We start from the raw sequence: 24,674 nt of genomic DNA, 5'->3' as shown, positions 1-24,674 counted from the left end.
CCCTCCTGTCTTCCACTGCCTCCTGGAGTTTGGGTTGCTTCTATGACCCTGTCCAACCATTTCGTCCTCAGTCGTCCCCTTCTCCTCTTGCCTTCACACTTTCCCAACATCAGGGGCTTTTCCAGGGAGTCTTCTCCTGCCTCCTAGGAGAGTTTATATTGCCTCGTTTGATCGACCATTAACCTACTGTCATATTCCGCTCAAAGAGAACCACCTAGTGAACAGCTGTCCTCAGTTCCTCTTACATAAAAAACCTCCTCCTTGTATCCAGGATTGACTAGAATTCTGGCTTCTGCAGAGATCACAATACCCATGCACCTATGAGCACATGTGCCTGCATGCGCGCGCATGCACACGTACACCCCACATAGACATATTAAACTGCAAGAACACTTCCCCTCTCCATCCAAGCATTGTCCTTCATGAAACATTATAGAGCCTGTTCTATTATCCGCACTTGACAGCTCAAGCATTTTTCTTGAGTGATTTATCAGCCCAGCGTTACATGGTTTGAACCTATTTTACTGCACTCTGCAATTACAGCTCAGCAGAGCTACACTGAGAAAGCCCCAGCTGTGCTATAATTTACTGACTGGTGGTATATCATTAGAAGATTTAGTACTGATTACACTGGAGCCTTGGTACAAAGCAAAGATTACTGTCACCAACAGGGAGAGATTGATGTCGGATCACCCAAAGTTGAAATGAAAATCTATTTTTCATGAGAGCTATATAGGCCCAACAAGGTACACAGACCAAGAAAGAAAACTCTGTTACCTTTGATACATTCAGCTTTTTCCCCCTCCACACAATTCCTTCAGGGAACACAACCATAGATATTAGCATGTAAATAGGGAAGAACAAAGCCATAACCCTGATCCCTCAACCTCCACACCTTCAGGTGAAGATCTGAATAGAAGTTACCCGTACACAAATTGCATGTGTGTGTGTTCTTCTGGTGTGATCAGAAACTCTGCAAAGTCTGCTGTGTGTTCTTCTGGTGGTGATCAGAAACCCTGCAGAACATGTGCAGAGTCTAGGAACATATGTGCACATGCTGTATGTTCTATCTGATGTTTCACTCAACTCATAGAGCTCAATAGCAGACCTATTGGAGTGAACCCAATTCTTTCTGCTTGTGTGTTGCATGCAGTGCAATAATGTTATACTTCCAGGCCTGAATAGCATCATGATCACCTTTGAAGCTCTGTGACTTTACCAAAGTAGGTGGACCATCCGCAAATACATACTGCAACGACTCTGTGCATAGTTGCTAAACTAGAAGATGTTACTTGTTTGGACAGCAATTCAATCAATCTCCCGGCCAACCAATTTTTTCTCTATTAAGTCACTGGTTCACTCAAGAGGGACGTGGTGGCGCTGCGGGCTAAACCACAGAGGCCTGTGCTGTAGGGTCAGAAAACCAAGCAGTCGTAAGATCAAATCCATGTGACGGAGTGAGCTCCCGTCGCTTGTCCCAGCTCCCGCCAACCTAGCGGTTTGAAAGCATGCAAATGCAAGTAGATAAATAGGGACCACCTCGGTGGGAAGGTAACAGCGTTCCGTGTCTAAGTCGCACTGGCCATGTGACCACGGAAGATTGTCTTCGGACAAAATGCTGGCTCTATGGCTTGGAAACGGGGATGAGCACCGACCTCTAGAGTCGAACACGACTGAACAAAAATTGTCAAGGGGAACCTTTACCTTTGCCTCATTCAAGAAGCTATTAATCAACCATGAGTCTCTGGGCTGTTTAACGCCTACAAACGGGTGCCCCTCCATATTTGGTTGGTTGGTTGGTTGCTCTTTACATTGCACCTTCCATATACCGTGTGTCTTGAATAATATACAATAGAAACATTAAAAGGTGGAATAAAACAAGACATAGGAACCAAAGCAGTATCCTAAAATATAATGCTTTTAGGAATCTGACTTTCATAATATTCTGGCCTCATCCCTGTTTCCTAGACTAGCATTCCTGAACCAGAACTTTTCTATTTTCCATTCCTCCAAATGTTTTGATGGAAAAATCCACAGCTCCAGAAAGGGCACTAAAATGTGTGTTTTCTCATAAATTCTATTTATAAACATGTATTTTGAGAAATAAAGCATAAATTTAGAAAAGCCTATTTGTCTAGAATTTTTTTAATGAATGGTGTTTAAGAGAGACATAATACTGTACAGATTTTCAGCCAGATTTTAGAAATCTCAGATTAAAGCAGTCATGGGATGGAACAAACGTACGAGTGAACACATGTGAAAATTATGACTTAGAAATAGATTAGTATGTCTCTTCTTAGATGTTTCCACAAAGATCAAGAAGCCTATACAGTACTTTTTTATTGCCAACTAATAAAAGAGTATTTCCTTATAGGTACTTGTGAATAACTTCCCCTTTTAATAATTTAAATAGAAATTATGTTACAAGCATATACATTTGGGAAATGTTATGACCATATACATTTGTTTGTTGTGTTTTGTGTTTGTTTTATGCTTTTTTTGTACCACCCCAACTGTATAATTACCCTCCCTTTCAAAGGGAGAGAATATTATGACATCTTAAAAGCTGTCTGTTAACACCCTCTTACTGCTTTCCTCCTTTTCTTTTGTCTTGAAATGCTGTTACATAATGATGCAGTTTATTGCATGATTTCAGTTAAATTTGTATTAATTGCCTTATTTGAATGGATAAGGAAACACCGCATTTTGCTTCCCTTATCTACAGCATGGAACGACTTTTCTAAAATGGTGGTTGTCATCTGTAGACTTTGGAAGTCCCTAACTTCCTTGATGCCTCATGTCTGAAGAACATCGGAAACTCCATTATGATACTCTATTTCTCTGTAAATCACACCTCTGTGCCTTCAAACTTGCTTTTTTGAAACATTATTAACGTCTGTACTGCTATTGCTTTGGCAGTTTTTGGTCCTTCGTTTTCTTCATTTTGGCTCTATACTGTACTTTGTTTTTATGTTGCACTTTCCAGTGGTGTGTTGTGTGATCCTTTCAACAACCTCTGCCAGTATTATCCAATCTAACAGATGGAAGGGTTAAGGCTGAAAAGAGTACTTTACTCAAGAGCAGCCCAAACTTGACTTGGACATTTCCCAAATCTTAAGATCATTTTAGCTGGCTGGATAAGCTCAGTGAGTTGGGAGAGGTTGGGAGATCAGTTCCAGCAAAACCAGCCTGTGTAGCCTTGGGGAAGTCCCACAGTCCCATGATGTCCCCAGAAGAAGGGAATGGTAAACCACTTCTGAGTATTGACTACTTAGAAAACCCTATTTATTTCTTCTGCTCACAGTATTAATTTGGAAGTCCTGAGTTCTCTTCTCTGCACTCACGGAAAAACAACACGAACCCCGCTTTTCTTGATTGCCCAACCACCTGGACAACTTGCTTACCTTAGATCTTGTAGCTGGAGAGCTGGAAGGGGCTCTGTGGATCACCAAGTTCAGCCCCTGTCAAGGAGCCACAATGGGGAATCAGGCCCCAACATAAACCACTGAGCTATCCAATGGCATAGGATACCTTTCTGCACTTCTACACTAGGTGAGTCTTGCAACAGTCCTGACAGGTATGGTGAGAAATCTTCACCCTTGCCTTCCTTCTTATCTTTCTCCCGCCAGTGCTTTGAAGTCCAAGCATTTAAGAAAAATATTTATACATTCGTTACTAAAGTGAGGGCTGAGGTAGCCATTTTGGTGAACGCCTGGCATTCTTGAATCATTAATGGCCTCTGTTTTATGCCCCCCCCCCCCCCGGAAGTACTTTTAGAAACTATTTTGGGATTTTTACATGAAGAGAGGTACAGAAATGCTCTTAAAGGAACAGAACAGAATAAATCAGTTTTGACTGCTGTGCTAAATAAGGTGTGATGCTAAATTCTCTTCCTCATAATCTCCATAGTAGTTTACTAAAATGAAGGCAGGAACAGCCACTTTGGCTCAAACATCCCTGAGCTTAGTTTTAACTTCCTTGTTTCAGTTCCTTCATTCGGTTGAGAAGTAACGATAGCTTTGGACCCTGTCGCTGTTGCCATGCGCCAGAATGAAGCTGATTGATTGATTGATTGATTGATTGATTGATTGATTGATTGATTGATTGATTGATTGATTGATTGATTGATTGATTTTCTATCCCGCCTATCTGGTCATACTAGACCACTCTAGGCGGCTTACAATAAAAAAGCAACAATATAATTTTAAAAACGTTACAGCTTAATAGAGATAGAAATCGAAGAAAGATATATATAGAAAAATCGTCAGGAGTTTTCTGCTGGGAAGGCCTGCTTATACAGCAGCGTTTTTAGTTGTTTCTTAAAAATGCCCAGCGAGGGAGCCGCGCGAATCTCAGGAGGTAAGTTGTTCCAGAGGCGAGGAGCCACCGCCGAGAAGGCCCGATTTCTGATCTTTTCCTTCCGGGCATCTCTCGGCGTTAGGCTCCTCAGCCTCACCTCCTGACTCGCACGAGTGACACGGGTAGATCTTGGTGGGAGAAGGCGTTCCACCAAGTATTGGTAAAATGGTAAAATGTTCTGTTTTAGCAGGGACAGCCCGTTACCAGAAGGGCTACCAGAGAGCCTTTGAAGGTCTGGCCAGTCTGATTTGAAGATTTAAAGAACCGTAAAGTTTAACCCGCAGAGGCTTCTGCGGGTTAAACCGCAGAAGTCTCTGTGCTGCAAGGTTGGAAGACCAGCCGTCGTAAGATCAAATCCACCCAACGGAGTGAGCACCCATCGCTTGTCCCAGCTCCTGCCAACCTAGCAGTTCGAAAGCATGTAAATGCGAGTAGATAAATAGGTACCACCATGGTGGGAAGGTAACAGCATTCCATGTCTAGTCACGCTGGAGATGTGACCATGGAAACTGTCTACAGATAAATGCTGGTTCTAAAAGGGATGAGCAGCGCGCCCTAGAGTTGGACACGACTGGACTAAATGTCAAGGGGAACCTTTACCTTTTACCTAAAGAGGAAAATCAAGGGCCTTGAATTTGCTTTTCCACATTTGAAGCACCAGGTCAGTGGCACACGAGTCACCTGGATATTGTCTTCTCCACATGAGTGAAAACATTTTTTTGAATTCTGTTTGTTTCTTTCGGTTTACGGAATTTTACACAAATCAGGGACCTTTTTAGAATTCTCTTTTTAAATGACTATTTCAAATGAGGTCTCCTAAAGTGGGTTGGCTACCAACCAACACTTAGGTGACACCAGTCCAAAGGGTATTCAGATTTGTGCTGGGAACCACTAAGAAAAAGCATACATTAAACATCAGTGTTCTCTGCCTGGCCCAGGTGCCGGTTGGTGCATGCATGCCATGCCCATTCGGCTTAAGAAAAGGAAACAGCTTGGCATTTGACTGGTTATCTTTCAGAGCATCCTTTTCTCTTTGAGGGCCTTTGATGTTGTATTAATTGTGCAAATTTGCTGGGCAGGGAGAGGAAGCGAGAGTTTGCTTCAGTCTCTTGCAACAAAAGGCTTGTCATCATTCCGTCTAGCCATTGTGCCAAAGGAAAGATGTGATGTAAAACTGAATAGCTTAAGTTGTGCCAGGAGGCAGAAAAACAAACTCAACCCTGAGCCTCAGATGAACATTTTCCTGACACTTGACCTCTTGTAGGTGCTCTTTAGTGACTGACATCAAAGCTTGAAGTGTTGCTCAACCTTTCATGCAGGAACCTCTCACTCCAAAACCCAACCAGACCTGATGGTTGTTGTGGGTTTTTTGAGCTGTTCTGAAGGTTGTTCTTCCTGACGTTTCACCAGGCTCTGTGGCCCGCATCTTCAAAGGACTGGAGTAGGAACTCAGTCCATAGTGATGGAAAACACAATCCAACAAACAGCAACAGAGCATGGACTGAGTTCCTACTCCAGTCCTCTGAAGATGCCGTCCACAGAGACTGGTGAAACGTCAGGAAGAACAACCTTCAGAACACAGCCAAACAGCCCAAAAAAACCACAACAACCATCAGATCCAGGCCGTGAAAACCTTCGAGAATACCAACCAGATCTCTTTCCCAGACTTCTAAATTCATTAGGCACACCTTGAGTTGGAGCATAGGTACCTCTTTGTAATTTATTTTATTTGAACTCTGGCTTTCTCCCAGTTACAAGGAATTAAGGCACTTACAAATGATTTAACAAAAGCGGTCCTCTGGAAACATAGTTCTACTGTTGCTTTTGTCTCACACCAGCCATGGATGTTAGATGGGAAGAAGGGATATTGTAAGTCCGTGGGAGCAGCAAAAACATTTTGTTTGTTTAGTCGTTTAGTCGTGTCCGACTCTTCGTGACCCCATGGACCAGAGCACACCAGGCCCTCCTGTCTTCTACTGCCTCCCGGAGTTGTGTCAGGTTCATGTTGGTTGCTTCGCAGACACTGTCCAGCCATCTCATCCTCGGTCGTCCCCTTCTCCTCTTGCCATCACACCTTCCTAACATCAAGGTTTTTTCCAAGGACTCTTTTCTTCTCATGAGATGGCCAAAGTACTGGAGCCTCAGCTTCAGGATCTGTCCTTCCAGTGAGCACTCAGGGTTGATTTCCTTTAGAACTGATAGGTTTGTTCTCCTTGCAGTCCAGGGGATTCTCAAGAGCCTCCTCCAGCACCACAATTCAAAGGCATCAATTCTTCGGCGGTCTGCTTTCTTTATGGTCCAGCTCTCACTTCCATACATCACGACAGGAAAAACCATAGCTTTGACTATTCGGACTTTTGTTGGCAAGGTGATGTCTCTGCTTTTCAAGATGCTGTCAAGATTTGTCATCGCTTTCCTCCCAAGAAGAAGGCGCCTTTTAATTTCAGGGCTGCTGTCTCCATCTGCAGTGATCATGGAGCCCAGGAAGATAAAATTTGACACTGCCTCCATATCTTCCCCTTCTATTTCCCAGGAGGTGATGGGACCAGTGGCCATGATCTTAGTTTTTTTGATGTTGAGTTTCAGACCGTTTTTTGCACTCTCCTCTTTCACTCTCATTACAAGGTTCTTTAATTCCTCCTCACTTTCTGCCATCAGAGTGGTATCATCTGCATATCGGAGGTTGTTGATATTTCTTCCGGCAATCTTAATTCCGGCTTGGGTTTCTTCCAGTCCAGCCTTCCGCATGATGTATTCTGCATATAAGTTAAATAAGCTGGGGGACAATATACAGCCTTGCCGTACTCCTTTCCCAATTTTGAACCACTCAGTTGTTCCATGACCAGTTCTAACTGTTGCTTCCTGTCCCACATATAGGTTTCTCAGGAGACAGATAAAGTGGTCAGGCACTCCCATTTCTTTAAGAACTTGCCATAGTTTGCTGTGGTCCACACAGTCAAAGGCTTTCGCATAGTCAATGAAGCAGAAGTAGATATTTTTCTGGAACTCTCTGGCTTTCTCCATGATCCAGCGCAAGTTAGCAATTTGGTCTCGAGTTCCTCTGCAAAAACATACATCTACGTAAATGATAATCAAGGAATATGTTACACATTATCAGTTATTCCATTGACTTTGACCATTTGAAGATGCTCACTTGAAATGACTTTGACCATTTGAAAATGCTCGCTTGAAGTGACTTTGACCTCTTAAAGATGCTCACTGAGTGCACACTGGAAGGACAGATCCTGAAGCTGAAACTCCAATACCTTGGCTATCTCATGAGAAGATTCCCTGGAAAAGACCATGATGTTGGGAAAGTGTGAAGGCAAGAGGAGAAGGAGACGACAGAGGATGAGATGGTTGGACAGGGACATCGAAGCTACCAACATGAATTTGACCCAACTCCAGAAGGCAGTGGAAGACAGGAGGGTCTGGCATGCTCTGGTCCATGGGGGTCACGAAGAGTCGGACACGACTTAACGACTAAACAACAACTTGAAGATGCTAAGACTTTTTTATAGAGAATATAACTAAAAGGTTGCCTGCCCATAGGTCCTGAAAACAGACCTGTTTTTCAGTGTAATACAGAAATTTAAATAATTCAGGGGGATTATTATAGTAGTTAAATCACCTCAGCCACTAGATCTTAAACATCTTTTCTCAAGCTATTTCATCTGCAACCTAAGATACTGAAGCCATAAAAAAGGGTTCTGATGATGAACTATGTAAAAATGCATACCTCTTTACTACTAGAAGGAAGCCGCCTAGAGTAGTCTTTTAGACCAGATGGGTGGGGTATAAATCAAATAAATAAATAAATAATAAATTAATAAAAGACCGTGGGATCCTCAAGATTCCACAAATGCCAGAGTAGGCAATACCTTTATTAGACAACTAAAAAAAATCCAAAACGGCAGGTTTTCATGGATACAATCCCACTTCGTTAGGCTTATGCACCAATATTTATAGAGCACAAAATTGCAAATGAAAGTCTCCAAAATTAATGCCAAATATCTGCGCCAGGTCCGCTTGAAGCGAGTTCAAACCAAGACTGAAAACCACCCCTGGGGTCTGCTTCTACTTCAGTTGCCTCGGCTCCATTCGCTAGGATTTGTAGTTTTGTGGGATCGTACAATTCTTTGCTAATCTAATGCATGCCTCTGAACTTACAACAGTATAGATTTCTAGCAGACAGGACAAAATATTTCACCATACTACAGATCATAAGGTGCATAAGATGGAGCCACAGCAATTAAAATGCTACCGAACCACAATTCTTGCTTCTACTGTTCATTGGGAGGGAGCAGTGAGATATGTATCTCAAGCGTTACCTCTGAAACTTTAAATAATATCAACTGTGGGTCTTGATGGCAACTTTTAGAGTATACATTTTCATTGTATTTTAATTGCTTTTGTATTTTAATTGTTGTAAGCCGCCCAGAGACCTTTGGGTAGAGTGAGCGGCATATAAATTAAATAAATAAATAAATAAAATATTGTAGATTATATTATCATTAAGTATGTGTACATGTATGCAATCTACAGTATCTAAGGCAGTAACAATAAGAAGCACGAATAGAAGAGGTCTTGTGGGCTTCCAAAAAAAACCAAACAAGTGTTGGCCATTGTTGGAAAAGGATGTTGAACCCAATAGGCCTGGGAACCATTCCATGATGGCTGTTCTTGTGTAAGCCGGTAGGTCCTGTAGGTCCCCCATTGTAGTCCATCCGATGATGCTGCCTGCTCCATTCAGAAACTGAAGGGCACTCGTCTCACAATCACTTGACATGATACACTCCTTGTTTGGGATATCATGGAATCCTTCAACTTGTACAGGGACCAATACTAAATTTCAAGGTAGCTGCCACTGGAACTGGAAATGTTACTTTGTGGTTTTTTTTGAGGTGGTACATTTCTGGAAAGGTTTTTTTTTCCCTTCCCCAAAAATGACGTTTCTAAGTGCTGCTCATTGCTTCTCCCATGCTATGCTGCGCTTGTAGTGTTTTGCCTGAGTGACCAGTTTCTGGTATGCAGACACCTGTAATTGCTGAATGCTATTTTTTTCCCTCTTGACACCAGCTCATCCTGAGAAGACAGGTTCTGCACAGGATCACCTGAAGCATGCATTTTTAAAAAAGTTTAATGGAACATACTCCCTTAGAAAAAATATTCATCTGGATTGTTAACAGCATGAACAAGAAGGAAGAGACACGCCCATCTTGGTTTTTTTATATATTTTTTTAATTTGGCATTTTGATATTTGCATTTATATTAAAGCAAAGTGCATCTTTTCTTATTTTTTCTTGTTTATACACATTGCACAATACATAAATAATGATGCTTATAAAACGTCTTTATATTTACAAGTAATAATATATTTATATATAACATAAAATACATTTTTTTCTTTAATAAATCTCAGGGTTTTTCTTAAAGGAGTCTCTTCTCTTTTGTTGTTGTTATTTTCCAAAGCACTTCAATGCTAAAATTCCAATGAGAATGCTTCTTTTGTTCACTTAAATCTTTTATATTTAGAAAAATAGCTTATGTTAAGGTCTAAACGTGCTCATTGAGCTAAGAACAGTGTAAAATGATCATACAAAGTGTATGAATTCAAGATGACATAAATGAACAACTGCAATTTCTGGATGCAAACAGTACTGTCAGAAAACCTGCTCAGGACAGGTTACGTGGGGATAAATACTGAAAATTCTTTTCGTCCTTTTAAAAAAAGAAAAGAAAAAGGTTATCAAGAGGTCTGCATCACAGACTGATCTGTAAAAGTACAGGCCATCATGCGCCTTATTGTTTCCTGGGCGTCACAAATGATCACTAAGCACAACAGAAACCGTGGTCATGTCCTTTTAAACCCATGCTGCTTCTTTTTCCTCCATAAGGACACAGACAAAATGTTGAAACAGCAACAGACTGCAACAGACAGGGCAAGAAAAGGGGAGGAAAGGAAAAGTAATAAAAGCATCGGCAATAAAAAAACACAACTGCTGCATTTGTTCACCAAACTTACTCTTATGTATGCACACGTGTTGTGTACATTCTTGTCTGTGCAGGTAATGAGATTTTTTAAAAAAACCAACATCAAGCATCATCTCCCTTCATACCAGCAAAGGGGTAGGTGTGTTTGTAACATGCTGGGAGACAGAATTAGCTGCCACAAGGCAGAACGGAACTAGCAGAGGCCAGTGATCAGGAAGAAGGCAACTCACAGCAGTCAACTAATACAAGAATGGATTGAGCTCCAAGTTCAAAGAAACCCCTGGTGCTGGATGGTTTGAATGAATTTAAGAACAAGTCCCCTCCCCCCCCCACTTTTTGGAACATCTTGCCTGATTAAGAAAACTAGAGATCTCAAAGGCTTATAAACATCTTGTGACACTTGGGTTGGTCAATATGGATGATACACCCAATGAACAGGGTTTTTTTTTAAAACTCATCTTAAAGCCAATGCAATTAAGCTTGATTTTGAAAAACAAGGGTGGTCCAGGAATTTCTTATCAAAATGGTATTTCCAAGTTACGTTTGCCACCCCCTGGCTGCCGTGTCCTCTGCACTCATTTTAAGGGAGAAATTAGTTCTCAGTGCACTGGTGTGGAGATCAATTCCCATCTTTGAGAAAGAAAGAAAGAAAGAAAGAAAGAAAGAAAGAAAGAAAGAAAGAAAGAAAGAAAGAAAGAAAGAAAGAAAGAAAGAAAGAAAGAAAGAAAGAAAGAAAGAAAGAAAGAAAGAAAGAAAGAAAGAAAGAAAGAAAGAAAGAAAGAAAGAAAGAAAGAAAGAAAGAAAGAAAGAAAGGTCAGTGCAACTCATGTGTACACACATACACACTGTGTATCCACTAGAGTAGGTCTCTGGGGAAGGGAAGTCATAGAAATTGTTGGAATAAACTTTGCAAAAGTTTCAATGCTGCCCATTGGGTTTGAATAATAATTTAAGGGCACAAAACGATCCATCCTCTTCTCCCAAGTAACTTCTAGGGAACTCATTCACACTTTTACAAAATATTTTTATATATATACCAGAGCCGTAAGAAGAAAGAGGGAAGGAGGGAAAGGTAAGAAACAAAAAAAATCTTTCCATAAGCTATTTCTCAAAACAGAACAAAGTTTGCATGGAAAAGCAAGCACTCCGGAGGAGATATTTAGCAGCAAAGTTATAAAATGTCATTGTTTGAGTCTGGTCTACGTTGTGAGTCATCGGTTATTAAAAATAACCTCCAACCAGCATGGGCAACTGCTGATGAACTGTCTTGTGTAGCACTGACCCCAGCCCTTCACAAAGCTGATCTGAACGGTGAATCCGGTCCATGGCTGCTGCGTGAATTCATGGTCGTTGGGCCTCTGTAAGCTGTAAGCTTTCTCATAGTCAAATGCTTTGATGGAAAAGCCTGGGAACACTTTATGAACCAATAACGTCCTGGAATCGGGGTTGTCCAGTGTGGCCGACTTGATGAAAATCGGGTAACTGCTGCGGTTATAAACCCAGACCCCATCAACTTCCTTCGTCAGCTGGATACCGTAGCCAATTTTGCTGCGGACTTTCTGCACCAGCTGGCTTTTATTGTCCGAATTCAGCTGTCCAAGGCAGAAGCCATTCCCTTGAGGTAGATCATAAAAGATATCCAGGGACGGCTCTTGGACAGAATATAGCCGACCCACACGTGTCTTTTCTTCCCAGTATGCCACCACGCACCAGTGTGACGGATCCCCGGGTTCTTGCAGAACTTGAGAATCTGGAAAAAGAAATGAGGGAGATACACATTTAGGTCTCACAACAGTAACACAGCTTATTGAAAACAGATACATCTGTATTATCTAAAGGTGGTTCTCGGCCTCTGCCTGCCCACCAAGCACTGAATGAAGGAACCTGGGTTCCGATTAAGGAACAAAATGCACACATTCTCCAAAAAAAGAGTATCTATACTATTTTTTATTATTTTAAGGACCTAAAAATTGCAGCAGCATTGCAGAGAGCGAAGACAAACACACAAAAATAGCAATTCTATCGGTAGTAGAAAATTGCTGATTTTGCTGAGTAGAAAAGTTGCTGCTTAGGCACCTGTTAGAAAAAGGCGATGATTTAAATTGCAATATTGTTATTGGGAATAAATCATTTCAGTGACTGCTTAGTCATTGTTCTGAAAGCTCTTTAACCCACCTGGCCCATTTCTGTGTCCAACGGGTAGTAAATATGTCACCTGCTGAGAACTACTGGCTTAATGAACACATAAAACTGGCTTGTACTGGATCTGACCCTTAACGTGTCTAATGCGGCACTATCTACTATGACTCTATGAGTTGCTTCTTAAAGACTCCCAATTCTTTCTTCTACCTAAGATTCTTTTGCCTGGAGAAAGATGGAACCTTCTATGTGCAAATATGTCATCCACCACTAGGCTGACCCAACAACTGGATCAAATCCATTAACCATCCTCATTGCTCTTTTGAAAGTCCTTTCCCTCCTGCTATCAGATCTGCACTTTTTATATAACAAACAGATTAAAATGGACATGCTTGGGAGACTCAGGAGCGATTATACGCTAGCTAATGTTTTATGCTTTTCTGTATAAAACATACACACATGTCATCTTCATGAATCTAAATGAGACCAAGCAAATATTTTGTCATTCTAAATATTCTCATCATGAAATTTACAACTCTAAATACATGTGTGTGTGTTTTTGTTTGTTTCTACAGCAAAACACTCAAGAAATAGACGTATGGATAATGAAGTGAGAAGAACCAAAGATAATATATTGATTGACTGATCAACCACATGCCAAGAACCTGCAGATTCCACTAGATCTTGTGGAAACACAAATAAATATTGCTTATGACCAATATGTATGTTATGTACTGCATAACCTTCCAAAATACAGATGAACAAAAAAATGGGACAATATAACAGATGTCTCATTCTGTGTCACTACTAGTTGATTATTTCTAATGCTGTTTTTGAAATATATTGTATACCACATCCGGCAACCCTGGAATTCACAAAATTGCAGAAGATTTTTGGAGACCTTTAAAACTCATTGAGCTGAAGATTCCTAACATGCTTTGGACTCCAAAGAATAATTCTTCATAAGGAAAGGTGCAAGAATTGCATCTGAAGAAGAATATGCTTTGAGAATTCATAATGAGGGACTGAACAATGTACAATATACACTCATGGAAATATTCTGTTGTCATATCCTGGAAAACCTTTCGAGACAAAGGGATGGCAGGCCACTGTCTCTGCTTCTGTTGGTGCATTCACAAAGCATGCCACAATATAGTTATGATAGCAACGTAGAATATCTCTGTTCAGAAAGAATACTTCTGAGTAAAAGATGCTAAAAACTTGAAACAAGTTGCATTTTTTGAGTACAACTCATCACCAGCATGGCCAGTTCCCATTCATACTGGGAACATATCGCGGTTGCTTTCATCCCATCATTCATTCCTATAGCCATCTGCAGCCCCCCTCCCACCGCTAGAAACAAGTTCCTGGACTTTAGGCTGTTCCTATCACATAGACCCCTTCACGGATTGCTGCCTTGTCATGGCGAAGGGGCTTGAGTCATTCAGAGAAGCTATGGGCTATGCCACGCAGGGACACCCAAGACGGACAGGTCATAGTGGAGAGTTCTGACTAAACGAGATCCACCTGGAGCAGGAACTGGCAAGCCACTTCAGTATCTTTGCCAAGAAAACTCCATGGACCAGAAACAAAAGGCTAAAAAAGAACATGAATCTGACCCAGCTCTGGGAGGCAGTGGAAGACAGGAGGGCCTGGCGTGCTCTGGTCCATGGGGTCACGAAGAGTCGGACACGGCTTAACGACTAAACAACAACCTCACATCGAAGTTCTATCACATCCCTGCCATGTTACTGTGGTCCGTGTGGACAAGAAGTTCACAGACTTCCCCGTGACCCTGAAACCCACCACGAACTGGGCAATCCTGGAGTTCACTATCCGAAAACACTTGCTTGTAAGGATCTCTGTCTCCCCATCAGCATCATCCGATGATCAACTGTTTATATTATTCATGAATAGGGTCAAACCATCTTGTTGTGGTCAAGGAGATGGGCAAGGAGGCGAAACTGCTGCATACCCATGCCGTCTTCTATATCCCATAATAGATTTCTCCCACCATCACACACAAACATACACAGACACACTTCAAATGCTGGATGCAGCCATTCAGTTTAAGCGTACAGTAAATCAATGGCAGATAACATAATACCAAAGACCTGCTAATCAGCCGCAGACATCTTTCGTGATGTCAAATGTGGGTAAGCAGGGCTGACAGCTAGGTATTGCACCGCCTAACCCGCTGCGTATATCATCCTGTTCTTAAAAGCCAATCCCTAGCTTTGTTTCATGTAATAAATTTTCATCTCCTCATTTAAAAGAAAAAAGAGAGAGACACGGCATACAGGAGGGGAGAGGGGGAGGGAGAGAGAGAAAAGAGTCATAAAAGGAGAGTTAACTCTAGCTCAGTTCAGACTGGAGAGGTACGGTAAAATCATCTGCTATAATTTAAAGGCCTTATTTACGCCTATAGCCAGATCTCTAGTCATAAATGCTAAAGGATGTAGACGTCAGAGGAGCTATAAATCTGATTGAACTGCAGTTAGACCGGCGGTTTGTGGTAGCAGGGTGGAGACCGGAAATCTTGCATTTTTTAGAAGAAGAAAAAAAGAGGAGGAGGGGAAAAAAGGGGGGAAGCATTCCCTATCAAAGTTCTCAATTGTGTCTCTATTGCTAAATAGAGGAAGGGTGTCTCTCTTTGAAAACAGCCTGTATAACATATCCATGTTGGCTGATTAGCCTGTAATTCTGCAAGGATTTTTACTGATGTGCTGCTAAGTCCTGGGAACTTCCTACAACTCTGCAAATATTTTTGCTAATCAAGGAACAAAAGAAGGAAAGATGGTTGTAAGTGGAGGGCTGAGAATCAGCCCATTTCCACTTCCACCCACCTCCTCCAAGGCTTCTCTACTCACTAGCTTCCACATATCCCTCCTATTAAATAGCAACACAAGAGTACGGCAACACAACATTTCAAAACATCCTTGAGAACTGTCACTGGCCAAGCGCACTTTGTCTGCCTCACAAAACAACAACCCAGAGTGGGCAAAAGGCTCTGCTTATTTTAACTCAGCTTATCCCATTCTTCAAGTACAGTGGTGCCTCGCTTGACGATGTTAATCCATTCCAGCGAAATCGCTGTAGAGCGAAATCATCATCAAGTGAAAGTAAAAAGCCCATTAGAATGCATTAGAAACTGGTTAATGCGTTCTAATGGGCGAAATATCTGCTCGTCCAGCGAAGATCCTCCATAGGGCGGCCATTTTCTGCTCCCTGTATAGCGAAACATCCGTCCTAAAAACAGCGGGGAAACAGTTTGCACAGCGGACGGCCATTTTGAAAACCCGACAATCAGCTGTTTTGATCATCGTAAAGCAAAAAAAATCAGTTCCCGAAGCAGAGAACCGATCATCGTAAAACGTTTTTCCAATTAGAACATCGTTTTGCGATCGAAAAAACCTAATCGTCAAGCGGATTCATAGTTTAACGAAGTAATCGTTAAGCGAGGCACCACTGTACCCTGATCCACTATGTAGCATTTTTAGGGTTCTGGTGGTGAATCATGAGATGGTGGAACAAGGACCTACTTTTACCAGCCCAGCTGCACACACCTAACTCTGGACTCAACTGACTGGCATGCCCAAAGCCCTTATCACAGAGATTCTGTGTACACCAGTAGCTGAATTCATTGAAAAAGAAACAGTCTATCTATCTACAAATATACACCTGGAATTAATATATTGGCCAGAATCCTATGGCTTGTTTTACACTGGCATTAACTGCAAAGGCATAAATTGCACTGGTACATTGGTACTGATTAATGAGTCACCACTAGTATCCCTCATTGCACACCAATACGATTCTGGCCACAGAAAACTGATGCTGAAGGGAATGGCTTGGCCCTTGGAAACACAAGGGGTTCCATGTGTTCATCAGGAAAGCGAACCGAAATAAAAGAATAGGAAGTAGAACACAGGAAGATGACACACCAAAGTCAGATTATTGATACATTTTGCCCGCTACTGCCTATGTAGGCCAGCAACAGCAACCCAGTGTTTCAAAGAAGGCTCGTTCCTAGCATTGACTAAAGATGTCAAAGACAGAATCTGGATCTTCTGCATGTGAAACAGGAGCTGTACTAGTTGACTTGCAGCTTCTTCATTGGGTGAAAAAGCCAATGATGGGAGACCACCTTCGGCAGGGAGGATCAACTGCAGCCACACGGATCCATGCTCACAAATTCTACTTGGGCTACCCATTACAGTGCAATGCACCTATGAAGCCACGTGGACAAGATGGCACTGAAACAAGGAGACTAAGGAACAAGATTAGCATAATTCATGTTAACATCAGATTTGGGGGGGGGGTTCCCCTTCAAGGCTACGGACATTCAAATGAACAAATAGGAGAAGTCCTTGCAACCAACTGGGGGTCTAGACCAAATGTCGTATCGGCAGTACTATGTTATCTCTTCCCTTACGGATCCCATCATGCCAATAATAGCATGAAACTCTTTTCCTCAAAGGGCCGACTCAATCCACTGAGGTCTTCTCCTCGAACCACTGGTGACCCCACCTAATAATAATAACTTATACAGTGGTGCCTCGCTTAACGACTGCCCCGCATTACGATGAGATGATCTTTTTGCAATCGCAAAATGATGGTCTAAATGGGGGAATTTCGCTTAGCGATGATCGGTTCCCTGCTTCGGGAACCGATTTTTGCTTTACGACAATCAAAAACAGCTGATCGTTCGGTTTTCAAAATGGCCACCGGGTACTTAAAATGACTCCCAGCTGTGCTTAGGGACGGATTCCTCGCTATACAGGCAGCGAAAATGGCCGCCTTATGGAGGATCTTCTCTGGACAGTGAGTTTTTACCCCACTGGAACGCATTGAACGGGTTTCAATGCGTTTCAATGGGGTTTTTAATTTCGCTTTACGATGTTTTCGCTTAATGGCGATCTTCCTGGAACGGATTATCGTCGTTCAGCGAGGCACCACTGTAATTTATAGTCACTGTAAGTATATACATGGTATATCCATGTATACCTATGGGGTGCTTTCAGCAGGAAGGAAGATCTACACGAGAGAAACTTCGCGTAGAATAGCTTGGAAGATAACACAAGGGTGTACTTCTAAGGCAGTAACCACCTTTCTCAAACTAATACACACTCAACACCAGCCTTTTTCTACACGGTTTCTTCACTCCAAGCATTCTCTGATTTGACTGCAAGAAGGTTCAACTCCCAATGATCATGCTACACTCTTTGAAACTTTGGGGGGGGGGGGAGAGAGGGCTCCCGTAGTCTCCTTGTTTCAGTGCCAGCTCAAAATATATTTCCTTAACAGCTTGAGGCAACTTCTAAAAATGGGCCAGTGTTTGGAAATCAGAAAATATTAAAGTTTATGATCAATCCATTAAAAGAAAAAGAAACAAAGGAAGAAAAAGCTTACGCTCCCCCCATTCCCCCATAAATTAGTTAAAGCCTGTGGGATGGGCTGTTTCTACTTTGAGGAAGGCCTTGATTTTGTCTTTTCGAGCCCCCCCTCCCCGCGCCTCACAATACTTTGTTTCATGTAACTCTCCCACTGAAACCTGGCACGCAATAAGGGAGAGAGGGGGCAAGATCTGAATAAGGGGAGGAAGAGAGGAGGTTGCAAAGGGTGGGAGGTGGGGAGGGGGGAGATGATGAAGAGGCAAATTCTCGTATCAAATTACTTTTAACCTAACTCTCCAAAACTATTTCAAGGTAGCTGCTGGGGAGAGGTGCTGTTACTACACAAAGGAAAGGCTTTTATTTTTGTGTTTCTGCAAGTACAACGAGTGCTATCTATTCTATCTGAATAGAAAAAAAACTTTCTGAAGCCACCCTACAGTATGAAAGAAAATCCCTCAGACTCGCATTCTTTCCTCTTTCATCTTCCCGAACTCCCCCCCCCCGTCAGTCCACCCAGCAATTTTCAGACAGACGTCAGTTAAAGACAAGTTTTCAGATTACGGTTAATTGCGGAGCCTAGATAGATTGCCGGCTCGTCTCTCTCTGGTGTGTTATGTGTGTGTGCCACAGAGAGAGAGAGAGAGAGAAAAGAGAGAGGAGACAGAAAGTGCAGTAGGTTCTCCATTATATGTCTCTCACAACTACAGTCTTACTTCACAACCAGAGTGCAATGACCTCTTGAGATCTTATAACAAAGGAAGAAACAAGCAAAAAATGTTTCTGGGTGCATGCGAATGTATTATAATCGTTTCTGGGTGCATATGAATACATATGGTTATTTAGTACAGTGGTGCCCCGCATGACAATGATAATCTGTTCCGGGAAAATCGCTGTTAAGCGAAATCATCATCATGCGAAAAGCCTTTCCCCATAGGAATGCATTGAAAATCGTTTAATGCGTTCCCAATGGGGAAATCACCTCGTCAACCAGTGAAGATCGCCCATAGGGGAACCCATTTTCAGAGAACTGATCAGCTGTTAAAATGGCTGCCCTGCGAAGCATGGGTCCGGAAAATACAGGGCAGCCATTCTGTGGAGCCGGAAAAATTGTCGTCTTGCGAACAAACGGTTCGTGAAGTACGGACCTGAATTTCCCCATAGGAACTACCGTTTTGCGAATCGCTATAGCGATCGCAAAAAGATACCGTCCTACGGATTCGTCGTACAGCGCAGTCGTTGTCTAGCGAGGTACCACTGTAAGTGATAACTTAATGTGCAAGTAGCCACTCAGCAGCCTGTACTGCCCCCTTAATTGCTGAGAGGAATCTTATCATTTGATCCTCATCGGTTCCAAAGATTTCAGATTTTAAGGAAATCCTTCCACCACCACCCCAGCTGACAGCTGATGTAAACTGCCATTATTCCTGATCCATTTTGGAAATTATGCAGGGATTGATCACAGGTTCTACTGGCTGCAGCTTTTCATTTGCCTGAGGCTCCTACTCCCCGATTTATGACTCTTCTCCAGAAACCACCCCTGGGCTCCCCCCAAAGGAAATAAGAGAAAATTCCACCAATGTATGGAGTTGTGTGTTTTCTATGCTCTGCCAATCCATGGCAGGCATCCAGCGCAGGTAGCGTTTAAAAAACAAAAATAGGTGAACATCATTTCCCTGGCTTGAACAAAACATAAAGAGTGCTGATAACTTCTCAGTTTCTATAACAATTATATTTCCTTTAGCCTACCTCTAAACTCCTACAAATATTCCATCTACCTTTACACCACACAAGCTGAACAAAGGTCTTGGAACTGCATCTAGTGTGGCTGAGGAGGCCAATTCGAGAGTGACCATCCCTTCCACACTGAAGACAAATCCAATCTTTCCCCTGTCCTGGTTTGGCTGGTTTCGGGACTGTCTCTTTGCCTCGGCCTGCTGGACAAGGGTCTCTTCAAATTGGGAGAGGCCATGCTGCACCACCTGCCTCCAGGCTGAACGCACAGATGTCAAGGTTTCCCATCTGTTGAAATCCATTCCTAAGACCTTCAGATCCCGCTTGCAGATATCCTTGTATCGCAGCTGTGGTCTCTCTCTCGGGCGCTTTCCCTGCACTCATTCTCCATACAGGAGATCTTTTGGAATCCAACCATCAGCCATTCTGACAACATGCCCAAGCTAATGTAGACATCAGTGTTTACACAGGGTGAAACTTGGTTAGTATTGAATGGAAGACCAGCAAGGAACACTAGGGGTGCATCACTCTAGACAGGACTCAGGAAGAATCCTGCTTAAAAGCCTAGACAGCGGCTGCCACTCAGAGATGGCAACATAGGGCTAGATCAGTGGTGTCGAACTGTGGCCCTCCAGATGTTCTTGGACTTCAACTCCCAGAAGCCTTCACCACCACCTCTGCTGGCCAGGATTTCTGGGAGTTGAAGGGCAAGAACATCTGGAGGGCCACAGTTCGACACCACTGGGCTAGATGAACTAAGAGTCTGACTCAAGTATGGAGAGATTTGCAGATACTGCCAGAAAGACAAACAAGTGGGTTCTAGATGAAATCAAGCCTGAACTACTGCTGGAGAAAAAAAATGTTGTAACTGAGGCTCTCCTACTTTGGCTACATCATGGGAAGACAGAATTCTCTGGAAACAACAATAACGCTGCAAAAAGTTAAGAGCAGCAGGAAAAGAGGAAGACCAACTATGAGATGAACTGAATCCCTACAGGAAGCCATAGGCTTGCGTTTCCAAAAGCTAAGCAGGGCTGTTGAGGACAGAAATCTTTTGGAGATCACTCATTCATGGGCTCACCGTAAGCCAGAGACAACTTGACGGCATGTAATAACAAGAACAAATACTCCACTAACCTTCAGGGGCTGAACGCAGAGTGCTATTTACATTACTGATTTTTCTCAGATCAGGTCCAGGCATTTATCACCCCTGTCATGCTTCATTCACTAAGTTTTACAGGGCTTTAGACATAGCTGTCCTCTGTTTGCACCTCCCTCTTGTTTGTTTGTTTTTTTGCATCCACAGTTTATTCCTTTTATTTATTTATTTTTCTTCCTCTGCAGATAATTCATTAAGGAGAAAAAGATGGAACAGCTGAACAGTGCTTGCTAATTGCTAGCATAAGCAGCCCTCTGTCTGGAAATGCTCTTAGCTTTGGTTTACCACCGGCTACTCCACAAGAGACTAAAGGAATCCTACAGTCGGTTAGTTCTCCTGCCATGGGCTCCCGTTCTCTGGATGCACACCAGTGTCTCAGTGTGGAACCAAGCAGAAAACCTACCATTCCTTTCTGCTTGTTACCACCGAATAAGTCTTTCCTGCTGCAAAGGTCTTGTTTCCAACAGTGGCAATTCGTTATAAACTGGGACTTACTTAATGCCGGGAGAGTCAGCGGCCCTTCCAGGTGCCTCAGGAGAACCAACCGCACAGATGGTCCCATTATTCAATGCCACGGCTGGGCAACTCATTCAGAACCAAAGGCCAAATTAGTAATATATCGCAAGCGAAGGAGAATCATGGCTTATTTGCATTTTCAGCTGCATGCAATTAACATAATTTGCTTATCATTTCCATGAATAAGGCAGGTGACGGATGCCGGCTGCCGGCTGTTTTGCGTGGCATTCAATCTGTTTTGTTCTCACTTCAGACTCAGTTCTGAAATGGGTTGCTAACTTCAAGGATGGGAAAATAAATCTGAAAACCTTTGCAAAAATTTATAAAAAAATTCAATAACCCCAGTGAATGAATGTTTATTAATGTAAATGATTATTTGTCTCCTTCTTCAAACAAAACCCTATCTTAAACCTACTTTTTAAATAGCTGCAAATCACTGTAAACATGGGGGTGCACACACACACCAGCTAATCAGAGCTGCGCACAGCCTTCTTCCGCTGCAAACTGACATAATTATTACACCCCCACCACCTCTGAACCCACTCTTAGTTAAGGAATTCTATATTTCCATAGAGACTCAAACAACACGTTCGTAAGCATTCTTTAAAGTGAGACACTGTTAAGTGCCTATGACAGGTAAATGCAGCTCAGTCCACACACTGCACTCTCTCCCCGGTACGGACTTCCATACTGTAAAACTAGATCCACATTCTTCATACTTGTTTGTTTACTGCAAGGACTACAGAATGGGGATGCAAAGTGTTAAGAGACCAGAAAGCATTCTGGCTACTGAAGTTTTTCAAAATGCCATTTGTATACATCTCTCTTGAGAGTCCCCTTGGACTGCAAGGTGAACAAATGTATCCATTCTAAAGGAAATCAACCCTGAGTGCTCACTGGAAGGACAGATCCTGAAGTTGAGGCTCCAATCCTTTGGCCATCTCATGAGAAGAGAAGACTCCCTGGAAAAGACCCTGATGTTGGGAAAAGTGTGAAGGGGAGAAGGAGAGGAGAAGGGGACGATGGAGGACGAGATGGCTGGACAGTGTCATCGAAGCGACCAGCATGAATCTGACTCAACTCCGGGAGGCAGTGGAAGACAGGAGGGCCTGGTGTGCTTTGGTCCGTGGGGTTACGAAGAGTCGGACAAGACTAAATGACTAAACAGCAACATGTATCTCAAGGGCAGCATGTTACAGGAATATAGTCTAGATAGAGATGAGGCATATCCAACTGTTTTCTCCATGACAAGCCTATCCAGAACAGCTTGTACTTCCATCTAAGTTGGTCAGTATGTCTGTCCTCTATGGATCAAGTCTGGCTTGTTAGCTCATATCCAATGTATTGCTGCAGCCACACCCTGGCACCGATTCTGGTCTTCCAAAGTCTCCTGGGCTTTAATGGAGTGGGGTGGAAAGATAATATTGGCAAGCTTATTGCCGACCAGGGTGGATATGATTTAAATCACAGTAAGCATTCAATTTTTTTTAAAAAAATCTGATTTAAATTTTAAAAATTGATTTTTTTGTTTAAATCAGATTTATTTGGTGTTTTTTAAACTTAAATTGCTTTTTAAAAATGAAATACTTATAGTCTAGTGACTTAAATCATGATTTAAATTGTGATTTACAACTATTTGATTTAAATCAAATGCACCTTTTTGCTGACACTTGACTCCAAAATTCCAAGGTAACTACTCCCAGCTATATAATCTCTGTGATGGGAGAAATAACAGAAATCTTTGGTACCACAAAATCCAATGAACCACAGGATGTCTCACATCCATCTTCTGGTTAGCCCCCACGTGAGCAAGGATACCATGGGTCAATGGTAATGGAAGCCACCGAGAGGTCGACCAAAACCAGTAAGACATACTGGTCCCATTTAACTCACAGCAAAGTTTATTCTCCATTGTGATCCATGCCATTCCATTTCCTGCACTAGGCTTGCATCCAGCTTGTGAAGTATCAAAATGACGAGTTTCCTTCAAGAAATTTTCATATGGCCACATCAAAGTTTTCTAGGTGTGAGTAGTACTAAATGTAGCAGTCCTGGATCCCGCTTGCTGATCAAGACATGGGAGAAGATGGATGTCTTAGTAAACAAAGATATTCAAGAAACAGGAAGTAGGAAGAGTCTACGGGCAGGCAATGTGTTCCCGAGGGAAAAAAGCGGAAGCAATCTTAATCTGTAAAGGCAATGCCTAGAAATCTCTTTGTAAACAGAATCTTACAACACCTAGGTAATGTAACAAGTGCAAGGCTTATGTTATCAGTCGTTCAATGCAGCCAAGCTAACCGAAGGAATGATCTGTCCAATGTAACTTCCACACCACTTTTCCTTTGCTAAAAATCCCTAACCACAATCCCCTTCTGCAGTTGACATGTGGCCAAAGGCAGCCTTATTGTAAGTGTAGAAAAGTTATTCACACAGGCTCAGAAATACAGGATCCTGGACCACAGGGTTACACATTCCAGCAACAGACACACAAATTACTGTCATCCTCATCCTTATCATCTTGGATGTGGTCCATCCATCATTCAAAAGTCTGTGAAACCATTAGGTAAAGGTAAAGGTTCCCCTTGACAATTTTTATCCAGTCGTGTTCGACTCTAGGGGGTGGTGCTCATCCCCGTTTCCAAGCCATAGAGCCAGCGTTTTGTCCGAAGACAATCTTCCGTGGTCACATGGCCAGCACAACTAGACACGGAATGCTGTTACCTTCCCACCGAGGTGGTCCCTATTTATCTACTTGCATTTGCATGCTTTCGAACCGCTAGGTTGGCGGGAGCTGGGACAAGCGACGGGCACTCACTCTGTCGCGTGGATTCGATCTTACAACTGCTTGGTCTTCTGACCCTGCAGCACAGGCTTCTGCAGTTTAGCCCGCAGCGCCACCACATCCCGGTTTGTCAAACCATTACATGATATGATAATTCAGCCGTCTTCAGCTGACTCTAATGCTGCCTGTCAAAGAAGGGCATAGGTAGCTCCAACCTCCATCCATAGGAATAGCCCCCTCTAAGCTTCACTCCATGCCATCACCAACTACCATCATTTATTCACACAAGAAGAGAACCTCTACTTTTCCTCTGAAGTCAATTATATAGCAAGCCTATGGTCTGAGCAAGGTAGGTGCATAATTTCAAACTTTGGGACAAGGTGTTCCATTATGTTGGTACCATGCCTGCACAGCCTCCTGGCCACATATAATCACACCTCTATTTATCTGTCTGTTTATTGTCCTGCTGAAATCACCAAAACAGAAGGCACATATCCCTAGAGAATGTCAGGAGAGAAGTTTCTTCAGTTTAGAAGAGGCCCTGCATTGTCAGTGACAAACTCATATCCTTTCCTCATCTTTAATCAGCCTCATTCCT

The 24,674-nt window shown here is 42.6% G+C and overlaps 1 protein-coding gene across 1 annotated transcript in view; it reads right to left on the bottom strand.

Moving 5' to 3' along the window:
- Nucleotides 1–9,578: 9,578 nt before the first annotated feature.
- Nucleotides 9,579–24,674, bottom strand: part of SMAD7 (SMAD family member 7) — a 58,060-nt gene continuing 42,964 nt past the window's right edge. The window contains exon 4 of the mRNA XM_020804870.3: nt 9,579–12,103. Within this exon, the coding sequence (XP_020660529.3) occupies nt 11,565–12,103 (539 nt within the window). The 3' untranslated portion in view covers nt 9,579–11,564. The remainder of the gene's footprint in view (nt 12,104–24,674) is intronic.

This window comes from Pogona vitticeps, chromosome 2 (genome assembly GCF_051106095.1).
Source record: "Pogona vitticeps strain Pit_001003342236 chromosome 2, PviZW2.1, whole genome shotgun sequence".
NCBI classification, from domain to species: Eukaryota; Metazoa; Chordata; class Lepidosauria; order Squamata; family Agamidae; genus Pogona; species Pogona vitticeps.
This window is presented reverse-complemented; position numbering and strand designations above follow the sequence as displayed.